The sequence below is a fragment of the Leuciscus leuciscus genome (genome assembly GCF_965113295.1).
Source record: "Leuciscus leuciscus genome assembly, chromosome: 20".
Taxonomy (NCBI): domain Eukaryota; kingdom Metazoa; phylum Chordata; class Actinopteri; order Cypriniformes; family Leuciscidae; genus Leuciscus; species Leuciscus leuciscus.
Window position 1 is genome coordinate 7,036,768 of NC_138744.1, and position 21,827 is coordinate 7,058,594.

The following is a 21,827-nucleotide window of genomic DNA, read 5'->3' on the forward strand; positions in this document are numbered from 1 at the left end:
GGATGAGGGGTACCTCAGCCTGGAGACGGAGATCATATACCTTCCACCGCCATGCCGAGAAAAACTCTTCTATAGGGTTGAGGAATGGAGAGTATGGTGGAAGATATAGGACGGTGAAATGTGGATGTTGCTGAAACCAGTTCTGAACCAGAGCAGAGCGGTGGAAAGACACATTGTCCCAGACAACAATGTATTGCATATGATCGATTTGATTTGCTGCTGTTATGTTGTGCAATTGGTCCAAGAATGTAAGTATGAGTGCTGTGTTGTAAGGGCCCATATGGGCATGGCGGTGGAGGACCCCATTCTGTGTAATGGCTGCACAGAGTGTTATATTACCCCCACGTTGCCCTGGGACATTGACTATAGCCCTGTGGCCAATGATGTTTCTTCCCCTCCTTCGTGTTCTCGTCAGGTGTTTCTCGTCAGGTCTCCCTCTCTTGCTGTTCTGTGAACATAGGAGGCCTTCCCCCTTGTCGTTCCTGACCCTCAACCCAAAAAAAAAAAAAAAAACAGTACACAATAGTACAGTAATTTCACAGGAAAAGGTAACAGAAGTGCTGATAGTGCATAGAATACAGTACTGTAAGCAGTTACTGAAACCGTGCAGATGTTTTTGATATGATGATATTTTTACAATACCTATTTTCCAGTCGAAATGTTCTTATCACACTTGCCACTGTGTATCGGCTTAGATTTAGCTGTACTCGCAGTCCAGCTTCCCTCAGCGTCAGGCCGTGGTTGACAACGTGGTCAACCAGTGTTGCGCGGATCTCATTTGTCAGATTCGGTCCTCTTTGAGCACCTTCTTGTCTTCCTCTTCCTCTTCCTCTTCCTCTTCCTCTACCTCCAGCATGGCCTCCATCTCTTCCTCTTCCTCTTTTGATTCCTCCTCTGTTGATTCCTCTTCCTCCTCCTCGTCCTCCTCCTCCTCGTTCTCCTCCTCTTCTTACTCTTTCTCTGACTCTTTCCATTGTGCTTGAAGACCGATGAACTCACCTGCTGCTTTTTATAGTGCTTATACACCTGATTGGTGTGTCTACAATTAAGCAAACAAGTGTTTGCACACCTGATGACTGTGTTGAACCAATTGGTTGGACGGTGCGGTAATTTGACAGTCAGTGCTTTGGTATTGCAAGGAAGTGACTTCATGATAGATTTTTGTGTGTAGTGTATGTTAAGTGTGTTTAGTGTTTTGCAAATCACTGTGTGTAGAGTTTTGCAACAAGTGTGATGTTGACAATGTGCTTATAGTTGTGCAAATATGGGCTGATGTTTTGCTTTTTGAGTGTAAGGTTTTGTTAATAGTGTACTACTTTTAATTTTAGTGTGTAAGCAATCCAAAAAAACTGTAAGAATAAGGTTCAGATGTAGATTTTTTATTGAAAAATGTTTGGTCACCATTTTGGTGATGAGTGTTTCCTTGAGTTGGGCAGTTTGACTCTTGGCATTTTATGTGAATTTATGGTCTTTATAACAATGTTTAACAAAACACATAATTTGTTGCGAAGAAAGCCATAAACAAAAGTGTGTGTGTGTGTGTGTGTGTGTGTGTGTGTGTGTGTGTGTGTGTGTGTGTGTGTGTGTGTGTGTGTGTGTGTGTGTGTGTGTGTGTGTGTGTGTGTGTGTGTGTGTGTGTGAGAAAATTCATTTTTCCTTTATGATGTATTTTAAAATCAGAATTCAGAATGTCTGATCTGCTGCAAGAAAGTTTTGCTGGTAAAATATTGATAAAAAAAAAAAATTGTGATTTATTCTAGTTTATGAGGCTTAAAACTTGATCATCTTGGTTTCTTTTTTGTTAGCAACAAATTATGTGTTTTGCTAAACACTGTTACATAGACCACAAACTCACACAGAAAGCCAAGAGTCAAACTGCCCAACCAAAGGAAACGCTCATCACCACAATGGTGATGACCAAATGATTTCACAAAAAATTTTGAATTGGCTCAACCAAAAGATTTGTTACAGAATAGTTGCACCTCTCCAGAAAACAAATAATGTCAAGTTGACTCAACTAAACGTTTTTTGTATCACAGACAACTTATTTTCAGTCCGTATAACTGTTGTTTACTGGTTATCGTATAACTAAGTTAGAGTAGAGTAGAGTAGAGTAGAGTAGAGTAGAGTAGAGTAGAGTAGAGTAGAGAGTAGAGTAGAGTAGAGTAGAGTAGAGTGCCATAAAGCAGTGTATACTGCGACAAGACCAGACAAAGAGTGAAAGGTGAACGGGGCATATAAATTGATGAGGGAGTGCTGGTGATTGACCGATGATTGGGGCTGTGACACGTGTGTACGTACATACGTGTGTGTGTGTGTGTGTGTGTGTGTGTGTGTGTGTGTGTGTGTGTGTGTGTGTGTGTGTGTGTGTGTGTGTGTGTGTGTGTGAGTGTGTGTGAGTGTGTGTGTGTATACACTACCAGTCAAAAGTTTTAGATCGGTAAGATTTATAATGTTTTTTAAAAAGTCTCTTCTGCTCATCAAGGCTGTATTTATTTGATTAAAAATACAAATAATAATAATAATATTGTGAAATATTATTACAATTTAAAACAGTTATTTTGTATGTAATATACAGTAAAGTGTCATTTATTCCTGTGATCAAAGCTGAATTTTCAGCATCATTACTCCAGTCTTCAGTGTCACATGATCCTTCAGAAATCATTCTATGATGATTTGATGCTCAAGAAACACATGATTATTATCAATGTTGAAAACAGTTTTTTACATTTTTATTTCAGGATTCTTTGATGAATAGAAAGTTCAAAAGAACAGCATTTATCTGAAATCTAAAGCTTTTGTAACATTAAACACTACTGCTCAAAAGTTTGGGGTCAGTAAGAATTTTTATTTTATTTTTTGGGGGAAATAAATAAAAGAAATCAATACTTTTATTCATCAAGCGTGAGTTAAATTGATCAAAAGTTACAGTAAAGACATTTTTAATGTTAAAAAATATTCTATTTTAAATAAATGCTGTTCTTTTGAACTTTCTATTGTTTTCAACATTGAAAGATTGATTTTTAGGATAAAATCATCATATTAGAATGATTTCTGAAGGATCATGTGACACTGAAGATGTAATGATGCTGAAAATTCAGCTTTCATCTGAGGAATAAATTACACTTTAAAATATATTAAAATAGAAAACAGTCATTTTACATTGTCATAGTATTTCACAATATTAATGGGTTTTTTTTGTTGTTTTTTTATCAAATAAATGCAGCCTTGGTGAGCAGAAGAGACTTCTTTTAAAAACATTAAGAATCGTACCGATCTAAAACTTTTGACCGGTAGTGTATACATATACATATGTGAATGATGTGTCTAATGTATAGAACTGTGTTTAGAGTTTTGGAAAAAGTTTGTTTTTCAATTGCAAACTGAGTTTAAAGCGTATAATATGCTTGTAGTTTTGCAGACTTGGTCTGAAGATTCGGTACATGAGTGAAAGGTTCCACTTTTAGTGTCTAAGCAATTTGAATAAAACTGTAATAGTGCAGACAGTCTGCCTGAAAAGATCTGATTTGTGAAAAAAAAGAAAAAACTGCAGATTTACCTGCAGTCTGAGGCCCTGTTTACACCTGGTGATTTTAAGAAGCGTTTTCGTCAATCCGATCACAATTGGACGACGCTAAATGAGGGTGTAAACGGGATCTAAAACGTTAAGCTTGTACACTTTCCCGAGGTAAACAAAAGTACATTTGATTGGATTGCTTTTGTTGTGTAGACGCTCATGTGGTCGAATGCATTCGAACAGCCACAAAAGGCCGCATACTCTCCGCCTACTGACCTGATGTGTAAACATTATAGGAAGCGTGCTAGCCAGATGCGATTTAAACTTTGTTAGCTGAAGACCCAAGTTTGGTTTGAAGACAAAAAATGTACCAAGCAAGCACAATGTTTTCTCACCACTCCTGAACAACAACACACTTTCATGGTGCCTAAAACCCAGACTTAGCACAAACTAAACTGAAACATACCTGGCTATCCATCTAAACTGACTTCATGGTATAGGCTTCAGGTGTAAACAGAAAAAAAATCTCTCTACTTGTGATCCGATCGACCAAACCGCATCTTAATACCAGGTGTAACAGGGCCTCACTCACTCACTCACTCACACACATCTGTATCTTCACTGCTGAAAGTATAAGACCACTGTGCTGTAGATGGCTGAATCATTCTCCTGCGCTGTGTTGGCAGACCTAGAAATAAAGATATCAATATTAACAGTCAAATATGATTAAACATGTTGCATCATCTTCATAACTAATGGTCAGATTACTAAATGTAAGTACAGCACGGAATTTTAGTGATGTGTCTCTTGAATGCTCACATTTGAAGGAGTTCTTTGGGATGAATGTTGACAGATTCATATTGCACTTCCTGCAGAACATCCTCGGCTTCCTCTAGGTTTGTGGAGACTATGCGTGCCTCGGTTTCAGCCTACAGCAAGAAGATGGCACAGAACATGTCTTTAACTGTCATCTTTTATTGCATTTACAGTTTTTCTCCCACAATTGCTAGGTCACCTACTTTTTCAAAACTCTTCAACATATTTTTCAAACACTACCACATTTTGAATCTAAAATATGAAATGCAATCAAAACTATTAGATGTGGCACCTATTGGATGTAGCACCAGGCATCTGGTGTTAGTCTTTCAGTTTACAGTTTTTTATAATCGCTAGGACACATTTCTCAATACTTGCGTCAAATTTTCAAAACTCATCACACAGTGATCACAACAGCAGTCTGTGAGCTAAACTGTGGATTGCTTTGGCACAGAATGTATTCACTGACTGACTACATTTTAAATTAAAGGTATTCTTTTCTCACTTACTCACTACCAAAACTCTACAGGCCACTTTGCACATGTTTACATACTCTTTTCAAAACTGTTAAACTTAAGTTAAAAACCTAACATAATATACAAAACTGAATAAGACCGCAATTTGCAACAGAACAGTTTTTTTCAATTGCTGACAAGCATCAGTCATCGGATTGGTCGGTCAACACATGTTCAAAACTCTTCACACATTCAGCGAAACAGAAGTCTATGCGGACCAAACTGTGAATAATTGTTCAGTGCTTTCACACGAAATGCATTAAATGAGAACATTTTCCACATTTTTGTCATTTTGTCATTCATACTTCACCATCTGCAAAACACTGTATTTGCAGCACATTTTTCAAATGCTAACATTCTGCTTTCAAAACCGATAACACATTCAAATCAGAATAATGGTAAACTCTGTGCATTTCTGCAGTGATATGGAAATAAAAAAAACGTATCTATATATTTACAATAATGATAATAATAATGATTATTCCAAATACAACTATTTGCAATTTCAGCTGAAAGCTGACCCAGGTATGCTGTTTTTAGTCTATTTTTGTCCCGGTTATCCCAGCGCCTCGGGTCATAGTCAGGGAAACACCCTGGACAGATGGCCGGTCCATCACAGGGATGACACACATGCACACATTCAGTTTCAAACTTGAGGGAGTAAGGAAAGAGTTTATGTCTTTGATTTCTCTTTTACTTGTTTTGAAGATTTTGAACATAATGCTAAATTTGAAAACATCATAAATGTATTGTTTGTTATTATTATTATTATTATTATTTTTACAGATATCTTCACAGTTGTTTGGTGAGTGCTGTACTGAGAAACCTGGTTTTCTTCTCCTTCCTCCTTTGGTTTGCCGCGAGTTTCTGCTTTCCTGTAAAAAGTAAATGTGACAGACATGCATTAAATTGCACAGTTAAGCTGATAAGATGGATGATTTCAGAAAAGGGGTTTGATTCTGAGAAAATATTCAAAACTAATTAACAAATAAATGAACAAAAAACAAACAAACAGGTTTGTGAACTGAATAGTAATTTCTTTTGGCTATATATGCAGTCTTTGTGTCACAAGCCTCAGTCACTCGCCCTCGCCAACATAAAACTCTCTGGCAGCAACACAAAATGCACTTTCAAAATAATTGTTTTTTCTTATGTGTTTTCTGAATTGTGCAAGGTCAATGTTTCATTCAGACTGACTGAAAGAGTTATAATACATTGGTGTGTGCCAGTAGAAACAATACAAAAAGTCCTACCTTCTTATAAGCATCACAGCAGCAATAATGAAACCAAGTGAGATTAAAGACACGACAATAATCAGAACTGTTGGAGACCCAGCAACATCTATTGAGGACAAAGGGATAGATATCATTTACTTTAAAGTATGTACAAATCTGTCATTTTCCAAATATGAATATAATCGTTAAAATGAAAATATGTATAACATTTTTACCAGTTCAACCAACCTTCAATGTAAATTCTAAATTCTTCAGATACAGTTGTTTTAAAGTTCCTCAAAGAACAAGAGTAATTCCCAGAGTCTTTAGTAGTGACACTGCTGAAGGTGAGGATGGGGTCTGAATGTTTCATCGGTTCATCATTCTTAAACCACTGAACTTCATCTAAATGAGGGCAGTCGAGTGTGCATGTCAGATTTAAAGAGTCTCCTACTATTATGCTTCCACTGTCTCTCGATCTGGTCATTAACACCTTTAAATCTATCAGAAAACAAGAGAAATAGCCCATAATGAAATTGAGGGATTCTTTTAGAAAACAAAACAGCAACAACAAAAGCATCAAGTAATTTTTTCCAGAATAAACCCTTTATATTTACCGTGTACTGAAATTTCCACTCCAGGATCACCTGTCCATTTACATTCTTGCAAACAGGTTATAAATTGGAATTTATACTCTCCAGAATGTGTTTGATTAATATTACTGATCAAAAGAGAACAATCTGATGTTTTATCTCCAATGTATTGAAAGTTTCTTTGATTATTTTTGGCATCATCACTGTCAAAAACATATTGTTTATTTTGACAGAGACCATAGTTTGATCTCATTGAACACCATAACACTCGCTGCACTCGCGCAGGTGGATATTTAAATGAACAGGCAATAGTGACACTGGATCCTCTCACAGCACAGATCGGATGAGGATAAATCACATTCCACTCATTATTACTGAGAACACCTGGAGCACAAAACACTTTATTTAATTAGAGAATTTGTAGATTAAAATGTATAGTTAAAATATATCTTAAACTATTATAGATATTGTTTTTTAAGAAATAATTTACATAATGAATCAGTACTAGAGATACAGTGGGATCCAAAGGTCTGAGTCCACATTGAATATTTAGGATGTATTTTTTATTTTTTCATTTAAACAAAGTTTTAGAATAAAAAAAAGTAAAATAAGAAAAGTTATGGCATACATAAATAAGAAATATTTAAGATTTTGCACTATTTATGTCACTAATCAAACAAGCAAATGTGAACTCCATATATAACAGATATTACAGTAAGAAATTCTGAATATTTTTCTGTTCAGCCTTTCAGTATAAAACTAGAAGAACACAAAATAGACACATTTTTAGTGGCCTCAGAGATTTGGATCTCTTATTACTGCATATTGATTCAGTAAATTATTTATTTAAAAATGTCACAATCGATTAAAATATCTATAATAGATTGCCTCAAGGTATAAATATTATAAATATATCAATTAATAACTATTCAGTTTATTGCAATCTGAAATCAATTAAATCAGTTAATTAGGAATAAACAACTGACAAAATGTACTTAAGACTTAAGAAAATATTTTCTTACCAGGCAGGAAAAGTAGGCCTATAATAATTTGTAGCATTTCTCTTCACTGTTTCTGTTATTTGGCTTACAGAAGATGCTTTTTTGTCTCTCTATGAAAAAGGACTGAATGAAAGAAGAAGTTGCACAGAACAACACTGGCATTTCCTTCTCACCCTTATTAGGCTACTGATGATGGTCTCACATAAGGACCAAAAAAAAGGCAAGTAAGAGATTGAAAATTATCTTAGAAGTCGTCTCTAAAGTTTCTAACATTATTTGCCATCTATCGATCTTCCAAAGCTATAAGGGAAAACATTTTATCTTTAAATCTTTACTTATTTTCTCAAGTAAATGAGTATGTAGAAATTGTGTAAATGTAAGTTCTGGCTAGATATTTTTGACTTTTAATTCAAATTTCGACACGGTATCCTTTCAATCTGTACTTTCTTTGTCATCATGACACGAAAACACAGAACCACATTTCCCAGAGTCAGAATTCAGATCGCATGACGTCACTTCCTGAGGCTGCAATCGCTTCCTGTATGGATGTAAATGGGGACATGACACAGTCGTTCAGAGCTGTAAAATTCAAAATAATACTTTCGCAGGATTTTTTTCCAAGTACTTGAACGCTATAATACTATTCTACTTTAGTCGGCTCAGCGAAATCGGCGGCTGCGATGGAAGCCGTGCCGCGAATGCCGATGATTTGGCTGGATCTAAAGGAGGCTGGAGAGTTTCAGTTCAGCCCGACTGTCAAACAGGTGAGGGACCAAGCAGGCCTGTTCAAATCACACACTACTGTCATTGCTCTTACACATCGAAAATAAACAAAACAGCATGTTTTATGCATGTAATCTGCCACAAAATTAAAGTTTTAACCCTGTGCCCTGTTTTTCAGAGCTTGAGCTATTCTGTGTTTTCTTAAAGAAACAGTTCAACCAAAAATCTAATTTACCAAAATAAGCCTGTCATTATTTACTTCTATTTATTTATTATGATTTACTTAGATGTCATTCCAAATCGTGTGTCTTTATGTCTTTTGAGAACACAAAATGATATGTTAACTTTTTATAGAATCTTCATATCGATATTTTCCATACAATGGAAGTGGATGGGGACTGGTACTGTCCAACACTTAATGACATGAGAGCGTCATAGTAATGGTCAACTCTTGGGCTTTATCTCGAATCTTCTGGAGACATATTATAGCTTTCTGTGTGAAACGTACAGAGGCATTCAAATATTTCTTGACAACTGTGGTCACCATTCACTTTTATTTTATAAAAATAAAGAACAGACATTATATACTACAAATGACTAATTTCATGTTCCACTGAAAAAGAAAGTCATATGGGTTTTGAAAAACACATTTTTTTAATTCAAGCAAAATAGTGCTGATATGCTTCCTAATCGGTTATTTTAACAAATCAAGCATCAGAACCTATTTTTTTATTTGGTCACTCACCAACCTAAACACTGCCATGTTGAGTTATGAGTTGGAATGGCATGTTTGGCAATGGAATGGAAATGAGTTGTGTTTGTATGTTTTCTGTGTATAATCATTTATTATTATTACTGCAGAGTCCGTCCTTGAGGATACATTAGGATAATTTTTTTCTGTGTTATTCTGTATTTAATGTTTATATTAATGTATCAAACTACACACACACACACACACACACACACACACACACACACACACACACACACACACACACACACAAAAAACATGCTTCCTTATCCTCCACCTCTTCCCAGCAGTCAGGCATTTTTATTAGCTTGTGTTATATTAGTTATCAGATCCATTCCTAACAAACTAGGCCAAAGGATGAATGGCAGGTTCGGGTTGCTAAAGGTGGTTGTTTATGTTTATGCATGGTAATTATTGATAGTGTTGCATGCAAACAAAATGACAGAACTATGATATTTTAGTGAAGCAGAGGAACTGCTGGTCCAGAATTTTGTAAAATAATTTTAAATTTTTATTTTTATGTTTTATGTGTATTGTATTGAATTGTTAGTGGCCAAAAAGATCAGAATACTTCTTTGCTTGTTTCTTTCAATCACCAGTACATATTTTCTTTTTTCTTGGATTTTTCCTTTTATCCTGAAAAAAAATCACAGTTTTAGTATTAATAATAATTTTATTATTAGTATTTAGTATTAGTAATTAGTATACAGTTTTAGTATTAATAATAATTTTTTTTTTTTTTTTTATTGAATGGCCAAATAGATGTTTTGCTTTTTTTTGTGTAATCTTTTACCATTACCAATCTTTGTCTGCTGAGCTGTAACTCTGTAACAAACTTCTTTTTCCCTTTTCTCAGTTCATACTGAAGAACTATGGGGAAAATCCTGACAATTATAATGAGCAGTTGAAGAAACTGGAGCAGCTCAGACAGGTGAGTCTTTTTAATCATTATGTGTCTTCCCTGAAAATCTATCTTGGCTTTGCTATCACCATGCTCAACCAGTTCAGCAACAGGTATACGTGAAGTCTATGGTCATACCTTTTCTACATTCTCTGCATTGTCTCGTCTTTCTAGAGTGCTGTGAATGTCACACGTGACTTTGAGGGCTGCAGTACCTTAAGGAAGTACTTCGGGCAGCTGCATTATATTCAGAGTCGTGTGCCTCTGGGATTTGGGCAGGAAGCTGCTGTCCCTATCTCCTGGTGAGGGCTCCAAACCAGCCATCTTACATGTGTGCTTGCCTTTCGGCTTCCCCTTACACTTTTTTTGTTTAATATATAGGACAGAGATATTTTCTGGAAAGACAGTGACCCATGATGACATCTGCTACGAGCAGGCCTGCATCCTTTATAATTTGGGTGAGTAGTACTAGACTGATACGTATTATTCCTCTAGTCAATGACTGCATTGTCTGCGATAAATAACGAGTGTGTCGTTGAGAAGAGGGTATTGTTCAAGATCAGGCCTGTTTCATGATTCAAGTCATGTTTCCCATGCTGCAGGAGCACTCCATTCAATGTTGGGAGCCATGGACAACAGGGTGTCTGAAGAGGTGAGCTGAACTACAGTAGGAATCATTTAAATGTCATGTGATTTTAATGCAGTGTGTGCGCCATACCAATTGCTGGTTCAACTCTGAAATATTCACATCGTCAGGCTGAGAGATTATTTATTTCTATAATATTTCAGCACTTCTTCACAAATAACAAACATATTTATGTTTTTTGTTTTTTTTTTGAAAATTCAAACTTTGGTGTGTTGTTAAAATTGCGATGTAACGGAAGTAGCGACGGATATTTACTTCCGAATTGTGAGGTACATCCGAATGAGATTATTGAAAAAGAAAAAAAAATTAGTATGTGTGATTGTTTCTATTCACCGATTGCTGATTGGACAGAGGCAGATTGGAATGCGAGCTTGCAGTTGATTGCTAGAAAGGGCTCGGGTTTAAGCAGACTTAAATGAGAGTGTTCGTCTTCATGCTTCGCAGACCAATCAGTGTCTGACTTGAAGCAGTGCATGCCGGTTACAAATTTTGTCCGACTTCAGACAGCGTTGACGCCAGATTCTTCAGAGTGACTGGACAAGCTCTGATGACGACACCGCTGTTCCACGATTGGCCGGATTCACTGATGACAACAATGACGTGTGTTTCGTGTTTATTCTGACATCTTCAGTTCCGCTAATGCTCACAAATCCATGTTTTTATAACAGTAAAAGCTCTTTTCATGTTACCATGTTTTATCAAAATAAAACTGATAAAAAATATATATACCTACTTTATTGGTATTTAAATAGTATAGGCTAATGTTGAACTTTATTCATGTACAGATGGTGCTGTATTAAGCAGTACATTAACAAGATTTCTGTTGCTTCATGAAAACGTCTGAAATATCTGTGGATTTGACAAATATTGCATCTAATCCACTTGGTCTGTGAAAAAGTATGCAAACACCACTCAAGCGTCACTACGGGAAGCAGAAAGTGTCTGACTTGACGGCTCCGTTTTCAATTCCGACCCTCGACTGCAAGCAGCAACTCTCGCCGATCGGTCTGTTCAGTTCAGGGACTAATAAACTGTCTGCGCAGTGCGGCATGAAGTCAATACATCTAAAGTTTTAGAAGTTTGGCAAGTCATATGAAATTTTGATTGAACATTTTGAGGTAAAAAATTGTTTGTTAAAAATTAAACCTATGCATGGATGAAATGCTCACAATAAGATCCGTAAGATGCATTTAGAAAATAGTGTGAATTTCCATTTCATGCGGACTTTAAGACATTATCAATAGTAAAATTATAACATATTTACAGAACAAAGCTAATGAACCACTCCGAATTCAGGACAGATTTTTACAGTGGAACATTAGCTACTTTGCAGCCATTTTAGTTTTTTTACCTGACACACAGAAAGTGCTTTAGAGTTTTTTGAGCAATATAAATCTGATAGTCATCGAACAGATTGTGGACGGTCTGTGGGTGTGCTGTGCGAGGTTGTGACTAAGTAGGAAAAGTCTGAGATTTCATCTAAAATAATTTTTTACTGGTCTGGAACTCACAATTAATTATTACAATTTGCAGTAAAAGTATTTTTTTTCTAGGGTCCTAACTCTCACTCTTCCCCTCACTGTTAGGGAATGAAAGTATCTTGCACACACTTTCAGTGCTCAGCTGGAGTGTTTACCTACCTGCGCGATCACTTCAGTCACAACTTCAGTGTGGACATGAGTCACCAGATCCTTAATCTCAACATCAACCTCATGCTGGTATGATCATGTGTTAGTTTCACTCAACTGCTTTCATATATATGTATATATGTTATATACATCTTTTTCATTTGGCATTTTGTAGATTAGGACTAAAGTACCAATTGCTCTTTTCAGGGTCAGGCCCAAGAGTGCCTGTTGGAAAAATCTATGTTGGACAACCGGAAGAGCTTCCTTGTTGCACGGATAAGTGCCCAGGTACTTTTTATTTTTTTAACCATTTAGTTCCTTAAAATTAAGCTACATCCATGGGAAATATTTATTTTGCAGTTTGTTACTAGCTGCAGTATGAATCTAACATCTGACTGGACATGAAATCTTTTTGTCTTCAGGTGGTGGACTATTACAAAGAGGCTTGCAGAGCTCTGGAGAACTCAGAAACGGTTTCAATGTTAGGAAAGATACAGAAAGACTGGAAGAAATTAGTGCAAATGAAGATTTACTACTTTGCTGCAGTTGCTCATGTGAGTCTTCTATTCAACCCAGGATGGTCACATGTTTATTTATTTTTTACATGTTTCTAATTAAGTCGCCCTAAATCCTCTTGTCTCTCAACAGTTGCACATGGGGAAACAGGCCGAAGAGCAGCAGAAGTATGGAGAGAGGGTACAACTTTTTTCTGTCTTCAATTTCAGTTGGTGCCATCTGTGCTATTTTGCCATGGAGAACTAGTTTCAATCCTAGTCTTTTGTCATTTATAGATGTTTTTAATTTTTTTTATTTAAGAAGAACAGTCTAACTAATGTTCCTGGTTGTTTACTTCCATTTCTAGATGAAACCATAGACCAGGGATGGGCAAACTCGGTCCTGGAGATCCACTGTCCTGCAGAGTTTAGCTCCAACACTGATAAAACTCGCTTAGCCTTCTAGTAATCCCGAAGACATTGATTAGCTGGTTCAGGTGTGTTTGTTTAGGGTTGGAGCTAAACTCTGCAGGGCAGGATTGAAGTTGCCCATCCCTGATATAGAAACTAATCAGAGGAAGAGCATGGTTTTGAAATGAACCTAGAATGAACCAGCTGTTTTACAAATCTTTTAACTCTAATACTTAATTACATTTTTCAACAGGTTGCTTACCTTCAAAGCTCAATAGACAAACTCGGTGAAGCAATTAAGATGGCTAAGGGTCAGCCAGACAGTGTACAGGAAGCCCTTAAATTTACCATGGATGTCATTGGGGGAAAGTAAGCATATAATATTATTATTATCAGCTTACCAAAAACATCATTCATTCTTTATAAAAGTCACAGGAAACACATTTGTGTCACTTCTCATTTTAGATTTAATTCTGCCAAAAAAGACAATGACTTCATTTACCATGAATCTGTGCCATCTCTGGAGACATTGACCTCAGTAAAAGGTATTTTGGCTAACATATGTTGTTGTACTCTTTGGTGGTGTCATTCATTAGTTATATGGCATGACTAGAATAAGTGCTTATTTCCATGAAAAAAAGTATCAGTAAAGGTGCGGTCACATTTACTGTTGCTCGGCGAAATTTCACAAGCAAAATCCAGTTATTCCAATAGAAATCCGTGTGATCAGGAGTTTCATGTGAACGCAAAAGAGTTCCCTATGCAAGTGTCACTCATTTTCAAGGTGGTCATGTGAATTCACCGCATTGACCAACAGAAAGATGCTTGTTTTGAAAGTGACTTCTGTGTGAGCTGTGCTTCATACATCTCTACTCTATTGAAAATAGACAATGCTCGCAGAATTTCGCTAGTGACCAGAAAATGCTGTCCTAAGGATTAACACTCTCCTGCCTTCATCACAGGTGCCCCATTGGTGAAAGCTTTGCCTGTAAACCCAACAGATCCTAGTGTCACTGGCCCAGACATTTTTTCAAAGCTGGTGCCAATGGCTGCCCACGAGGCCTCCTCTCTTTACAGGTTTGGTTCAAGTCCTAACTATTATTTCACTATATATATTTTTTTTTATATATATATATATAAATACATACATAAATACATACATACATACATACACACACACACACACACACACACACACACACACACACACACACACACACACACACACACACACACACACACACACACACACACACACACACAACTTGAAAACAAAAGACTAAAATAAAACCCTCCAAGATGTAAAACATTCCTCATTCTACAGTTCCTCATTCTGATAAATTTTAATTCCCCTGTGCTATATTTGATGGGAATCAAGTATGGGGCAAAAAAAAACTCTTCTTTTTTTCTGTCAAATTTACAGTGAAGAGAAGGCCAAGCTGCTACGGGATGTTATGGCAAAAATAGATGGCAAGAGTGAGACATTAGAGTGAGTGCAAACAGCTTTTACATTGTATATGAAACACATAGACAGTATGTATCTAAATGTCTAAATGTTATATTTCTATAGGCAATTCATGGACTCTCTCGGTCTGGATCCAGAGTCAGTGGACAATATGGAGATGTATAATACCCTTCCCTCTGTGCTGATGGAAAAATGTGCTGCGTTGAGTGTGAGACCAGACACTGTAAAAAATCTCATCCAATCAATGCAGGGTTAGTGATGTCTTTATGAAGTCCCCCCATGTTATTTTATTTTGCACCAGTATTTAAAGCTAATTAATTTAGCTTTGATTATTCAAACTAGTTGTACCTCTCAGTTCAAGCTATTAAGCAGCTCTTAAAAATATACAATTAAGCATCAGGAAAATGTCTAATTTCTTCCTCCATCCTCAGTCCTCTCAGGTGTGTTCACTGATGTGGAAGCCTCTCTGCGGGAGATTCGAGATGTGTTGGATGAGGATGAGGCAGAGGAAAGAAGACTAGAAGAGGCTGCTGGGAAGCAGGCTATACCAGATCGGCCCTCAACCTTGGCAGAGCTGCGGAGGGACTTGGAAAAGTATTTGGAAGCTCACGAGAAAGCCAGCTTCACCAATACAGAACTTCATCGGGCCATGAATCTGCACATCAGCAATCTGAGACTCCTTGGTGGACCACTAGACACTCTTAGAGAGGCATTGCCGAGACCTCAACTTAGTGAGGGTGGGTGTTTTGTTACGACATAATAAAAAAAAAACATCACATTATGTATGTTTATGAGAATTACAATTTTTTGAGATTTTCAGATGAGATGGCAGGTCTCCAGACTATGAAGAGAATTCTGAGTAAAGTGCAAGAAATGCGGGACCAACGAAGCTCATTGGAGAAGCAGCTTAGAGACCTCATTCAGCAGGACGACATCACTACTGCTCTGGTCACAACTGAACGTGCTGACATGAAGGTATGGGCTTTACATGACTGTGGCAATTCTTTTTAAAGGGTTTTTATTAGAAATCTGTCACTGCATTGTAGTTTTATCTTTGCTCACTTACTTTTCCCTCATAGAAACTGTTTGAGGAGCAGCTTAAGAAGTATGAGCAGGTGAAAGTATACATTGATCAGAACCTGGCAGCTCAAGAGAATATCCTGAAGGCACTGACAGAGGCTAATGTACAGTATGCCACTGTGCGCAAGGGCCTGACAGAAACCGAACACAAGTATGACTTAAGGGATAACATTTAAATGTGACAAACATGCAAAAACTTTATCAAGTGTAGCATCATCAGAATACTTCTTAAGTATATAAACGGTGTCTATTTACTTTTTAGATGGAACAGCACTGTACAGATGCTTGTGGCCTCCTATGAGGCCTATGAAGACCTAATGAAGAAATCTCAGGAGGGCAAAGAATTCTATGAGGATCTGGAAACAAAGTCCTCTCGCTTATTGGAGAGAGCCAAGACTGTCTGCAAGGCCCGAAAGGAGGAGAGACAAACCATTATGGAAAGGTAACTAGGAGTTTGTTCACCAATCTATTAACATATGTATATTTCTTTGCATAGAAAAAAAAAACAGTTTGTCAAACATTTTTAATAGAAAGTTTGATGTATTACCTCCAATTAATTTGATTCTGCTTAATGTGTGACAGAGAGCTAAAGAAAAAGGCTCCCCAAAGACCCACTGCCCCAAAGCCCCCCCAGAAGAAAGGCCAAAATGTAGATCCTGCCAACTCCGAAGACCCTGAACTGGCAGAACTGAGTGCAGCTATCCTAGCCCTTGGTGGAGATCTCCCAGAAGAGTTACGCAGCCTTCCTCCTGAACTCTCGATTCCACCAACTGGTCATCCTGCAACACATTCCGGGGCCGCTGCTAGCTCAATTCTGCGCTGGCCTGGAGCTAGCTCAGCATTACTCTTTGCGCAACCCCGATTTCCACCAAATTTACCGCCTCCTGAAGTTCTTGCTCAAATCTCCCGTTTTCCACCACCTCAGAGTTTCACACAGCAACAGTTCCCACATATGCCCAACCCTCAGGTCCTTCCACCACCACCTGTGTCTGGGTACTGCCCTCCATCTTCTCAGAACCAACCTATCCCACAAATGACTCCAGTCCGACCTTCCACCACTACAGTGGATAGTGTACAGACACCTATTCCTAGTTACAGTCCTGCATCTGCCCAGGCAGTTATGCCTCCTCCTGGCCAACACCAACCGGTGTCATCAGTGTATGCAGCTCCACCTCAGATGGCACCCCATGTCCAGTACATGCAACAACCTGGTGTTCCCATGGGTCATCCTCCACAAGCAATGCCAGCCCGTCATCCACAGTCTCAAACTCAGCCCCAGCAGGTATTTGCTCAACAAGGTGGTCAAAGCCAACCACAGTCATTTTACCCATCTGTACCAACTCAACAAATTCCAAGACATTCGACTAGGCCACAGCACACTCAGCCTCAATTCCCACAGTACATGGCCCAAATAAGACAACCAGGACCACCACATTTTCAGCAACCTCAAATCCAAGGACAGTTTGGAGCTCCAGCTTCCCATGTGCAGCCCCATCAGGGTTACTCTCCTGTCTCATTTGCTCCGAATTCCCAACCTCCTCAAGTTAACACTGTCACCCCGGGCCAGATGTCACATCCAGGCATACCTCCACAGATGCAACAATCCCCCCATCCTATGTCAATGCCACACTTAGCTCATGTTAATCAGCAAATGCCTCCGTCCTCCCAACCAATACCCTCTATGCCAATGCCACACTTAACACATGTCAATCAACAGATTCCCCCTGCTTCCCAGACCCAAACACCTCCCATCATCAATCAGTTGCCCCATGCTCCTCACCCTCAGATACACCCATCCTCTCATCATTTAGGCCCTGCACCCCATATGCAGATACCTCCTCCCCAGCAACCACAAATGCTTGCGCCATCCACTCACATGTCTCCTCCATCTCACCCACAAATGCCTGCAGTCTCCCAACCGCTATCTCACTGCCCCCAGTCCCAGATAATCCCTACTCATCAATCCAACCAACAGCCAGCATACCCAGCAGTGCCTCTGAGGGCTACTGTTCCTGTTCAACCTCAGGTACCCCATAGCCCACACTCATCACATGTACAAATGCATCCCAGCACTCCTTTACAACATCAAAACCACCCTCATCCTCAAATACTTCCCCAGTCCTGTCCTCCAGCACTCCCTCAACATATCTACAAACCTCAGCCAACCATTCCTTCTAGCTCTGCACCTTTGAGTTTTCAAGGAGGTATTCCTATGGTTTCCAACCAGACCGTGGCCTCTCTGCAACCTCAATCCCAGCCACCTACTTCACAGCCTTTAGCCCCACAACAGCTACCTCCAGGAGGCCCAATATCTTATTCTGGTCCACAAGGTGGAAATGTTCCTCCTGGACCAATGCAGCATCCTGTAGCTGCTGCTCCCCCAGGGCCTCAAATCATGATACCTCCATCCTCAGGAGCACCACAGTCTCATGTGCTACCTTCTCCTGCCCCATCACCTTCTCCCTCTCCTGGTCCTTCATCCCTTGGTATGGTCACCCAGCGACCATCTCCTGCTCTTACCCCAGTTGGAGGAGCAGCATTGCCGCAGTCCTCAGTTCAGGCTCCAACTCCCACTGGTCCCATAGCGCCACCTGACTCTACTTTGTTTCAGCGACAGAACTCTAGAACTGATGACTTGCTTTCCTCAAGCCCTGAGAGCCAGCATGGAGGCACCAAGGACACCGCCAATGTCTTACTACCCACCAAAGCTGACCCTCAGGAGGAACATTACAGAAAGAAAGCAGAGGGTGTGAGACTCATTCAGGGAGACCCTTACCAAGCACCAGAGAGGGTCTCAAAACTCAGTGCACAGCTAGAACGGTTTCGAACAAGAGTCCAATCCTTAGAGCTCCCAACAGGGAAGAGAGGTCTGTCAGAACTTGATATTCAATGGAAAGAACTGCAGGAGCAACAGGAGAAGGATACTCGCCAGCTCTCTATTGCCATTGCTCGTTGCTATACCATGAAGAACCGCCATCAAGATGTGATGCCTTATGACTGCAATCGTGTTGTCTTGAGCTCTGGTAAAGACGATTACGTCAATGCCAGTTTCATTGAGGACCTATCTGCATACTGCCCCCGGCTCATTGCAACACAGGCTCCCCTCACTGGCACTGCAGCTGACTTCTGGCTCATGGTCTATGAGCAGAAGGTTTCTGTCATTGTCATGCTAGTGTCTGAGCAAGAACTGGAGAAGGTAAATATGCTTTAGCAAGGGTCCTCCTGATGATTTCTAGAATATTAGTTGCTGTTGATATTTATAAAGTTTTGCAATGTGTTTTTATTCCCAGCAAAAGGTGTTGCGTTACTTTCCATCAGAGAGAGGCCAACAACTTGCTCAGGGTCCAATCACCCTTACCATGACCACCCAGAAGAGCACTCCAACTCATATAGAGCGCATGATAGGACTACAGTATCGGGACCAGAGTCTGAGACGCACTGTTGCACACCTCCAGTTTACTTCATGGCCTGAACTGTGAGGACATACATATTCAGAGTCGATCTATTAACATTGCTGCCTCTTGAAACAGTTGTCACTCATGTTTTTTGGTTTATTTTTTCTGGAAAGGGGCCTTCCAGAAAGTAAAAGCAACCTCATCTGTTTCATTCAAGAAGTCCATGGACATTACCTGCTTCAGCGCCCGCTACACACTCCAGTTGTGGTGCATTGCAGGTACTATATTTCAACATACCTCAGACATTATTAATGACATTGAACAAATAGACAAAGCTAAGCACAAGTAGGAAAGTATAAGAATTTTGTTTCTTGTAGCTCTGGTGTTGGCCGTACTGGCGCCTTCTGTCTGCTATATGCAGCACTGCAAGAAATTGAGGCTGGCAATGGTATACCTGACTTGATCCAACTGGTGAGGAAGATGAGGCAGCAGAGGAAGAACATGCTCCAAGAAAAGGTAATTGCTCACTTACTGTGAGATTTGACATTTTGCAATTCAAGGTTCAATTGATAGAATATAATGGTACTTTTGTTAAATAATCTCCACAGCTTCACCTAAAATTTTGCTACGAGGCTGTTCTTAAACATACAGAGCAGGTTCTGCAACGCCATGGCATCATAATGTCCCCTTGCACTAGGACCCCAAACAACATTGCATTGAAGGTAACCTCTTATTTACTCGCTTATCTGTTTTAAAAAAACGAACATCTGTGTTATCTAATCTAATCTAATCTAATGTTGTGTGTCTTTCTAGTCATACTCACGACAGGAATCTCAAGACATTGTTCTGGGAGGAGACATGCCTATTAGCTCCATACAGGCCACCGTAGCCAAACTAAGCATTCGACCTCCCAGTATTGACCATGAACAAGAGCCCAGCCAAGACCAGATTCCCTTTGCCTCTGAAGTGGCAAGCATAGGGGAACCAGATCCTACAAATATGCCACTTCAGCCTTCTCAGGACCCTCTTTATTATGAAGCGATGCCTGATTCCATCAGTCCCCCCCTCTCTTGCACTTCTTCTCCAGGCAAGACGCAGTCACCTTCGCCTCCTGGTGGCCACGGGAATGGGTTCCCTGGGTCCACTCCTGTCTCCCCTGTCTCAAATCATCACCCTTCCACTGAAGCTGCGCCTCATGCTCCCTCGCCACCCACCTCCTCATCTTTAGACCTGCTGGCTTCTCTCACACCTGAAGCCTTCACGCTGGACAGTGCCCATCGAGGAAAACAGAGGATTAACAAACAAAGCTTCCTTCACCCACAAGAAGGCAAAGGCCTGCAGGGACCTCCAGAGGGCGATGATCCACTCAGTAGTTTGGATCCTCTCTGGACACTCAACAAAAGCTGAAGCAAACAGCAGAACTCTCTTTTATCTTCTCCACCACAGGCAGTCCTCTTATGAACTGTTTCTGACCCCATGTAACACCTTGTCCATGTTCATGCCTCTTGAACGTCATCACTGTCTGTTTGCTTGTGTCCTGATAAGTCTTTTCAGTTGGCAGTTTTCCAGCACTGATCCTGGTGTTTCAGGTTACATTCCATAAATCCAGTCTTGTCTCCTAGCATGCACTCCTAATGCCATGGTGTTTGTGATTGCCTGTAAGGTGCCTGAGTTTTGGTTCTTCTGCAGTGGGCATCTGCCTCTACACAAAAAATGTAAACACTGAGAATGGAAATAGCGTGATAGAAACTGACATCCAAGCTACTATTGTCATTATCAAAAAACATATTAACAGTCTCATTGAGCGACTATCTGCTCGCCCTTTGTACACATGCTGCTTGCGCTGTGGGTTGTATATTATTAGTCACTGCACCTGTCTTTGAGCTACAGTGATCTGCAACTTATATGTAGGGACAAATCGAAGATACTACTTGATATGACTTGATGTACTCGTTATATTTAAAACACTTACATTTCTGAATCGCCTCGGAAATCATAGCATTTTTATGAGTTGATTCTAACTTGTTATTCTTTGAACTGTGTAAATAAATCTTAACAAATGTCATTACCCTTTTGTGTCTTTTGATTATTGCTTTTAAAAAAAGAGTGAAAAGGGTTCAAGGTTTTGTTAGCATGGTCTCATTTGCCTCTGGTGGTAGATGCCGTAACTACATCTGGCTGCAAAGAGCATCTTTCTCCATTGAAGGCTATTCAAAAAAAAGCCTTAATTATTTTATAGTTTTAGTCCTTTTTGGAAGGCACTTACAAACATTACATTTAATATTTTTCTCTGTCTTCTGCACCATGTGCCCCTTCACAGTCTTGAATAAACTGGATTTGAATTCAAGTTAAAATCTAAATTTTATTTAGGCAGAAATCACATACATTTGTTGTTCTTACTCATGTTGTAATTCATATGATTTCTTTATTTCAATGACAATGCATGGTGTTCACTATAAGGTTCAGTAGCAGTTTTGCTTAGTTTAAAATTGTAAAAACCAATATCACTAAGTCAACTCATCTATGAGAGCTAAATTGTTGCGTTTAAACCAAGTGCATTACTGTCAATTAACAATAAACAATTATATGTGGTAATTACAGCAAGCTACAAATGCTGTTAATAAGGGATTGTTGCATTTTACCCATAATAATAATAATTCCTCAATACCAGAAGTTA

At 39.1% G+C, this 21,827-nt stretch overlaps 2 protein-coding genes across 3 annotated transcripts; one reads left to right on the forward strand and one right to left on the reverse strand.

The window, feature by feature from the left end:
• Window positions 1-2,408: 2,408 nt before the first annotated feature.
• On the reverse strand, window positions 2,409-8,043 carry LOC309483482 (uncharacterized protein). Of its 2 annotated transcripts, none has more exons than XM_082149359.1 (7): window positions 7,678-8,043; window positions 6,680-7,039; window positions 6,312-6,563; window positions 6,102-6,189; window positions 5,675-5,723; window positions 4,337-4,446; window positions 2,409-4,205 (listed from the first exon to the last, which is right to left on the reverse strand). In XM_082149359.1, the coding sequence occupies exons 1-7, from the start codon at window positions 7,712-7,714 to the stop codon at window positions 4,136-4,138; spliced, it is 966 nt and encodes a 321-aa protein (XP_082005485.1). In that variant the 5' UTR covers window positions 7,715-8,043; the 3' UTR covers window positions 2,409-4,135. The 2 variants fall into 2 exon arrangements, with proteins under 2 accessions (XP_082005485.1, XP_082005484.1); XM_082149358.1 differs by having other exon boundaries at window positions 5,633-5,723.
• A 151-nt stretch (window positions 8,044-8,194) lies between these two features.
• On the forward strand, window positions 8,195-21,215 carry ptpn23a (protein tyrosine phosphatase, non-receptor type 23, a). The gene is made up of 24 exons (XM_082149297.1): window positions 8,195-8,420; window positions 9,987-10,061; window positions 10,206-10,333; window positions 10,413-10,489; window positions 10,634-10,683; window positions 12,264-12,395; window positions 12,513-12,593; window positions 12,728-12,859; window positions 12,954-13,001; window positions 13,464-13,579; window positions 13,676-13,755; window positions 14,173-14,287; window positions 14,634-14,699; window positions 14,781-14,926; window positions 15,107-15,412; window positions 15,496-15,650; window positions 15,755-15,906; window positions 16,018-16,197; window positions 16,338-18,951; window positions 19,046-19,230; window positions 19,324-19,428; window positions 19,528-19,666; window positions 19,759-19,872; window positions 19,964-21,215. Exons 1-24 carry the CDS (start codon window positions 8,337-8,339, stop codon window positions 20,555-20,557), a joined length of 5,874 nt encoding a protein of 1,957 aa, XP_082005423.1. The 5' UTR covers window positions 8,195-8,336; the 3' UTR covers window positions 20,558-21,215.
• Window positions 21,216-21,827: the final 612 nt, after the last annotated feature.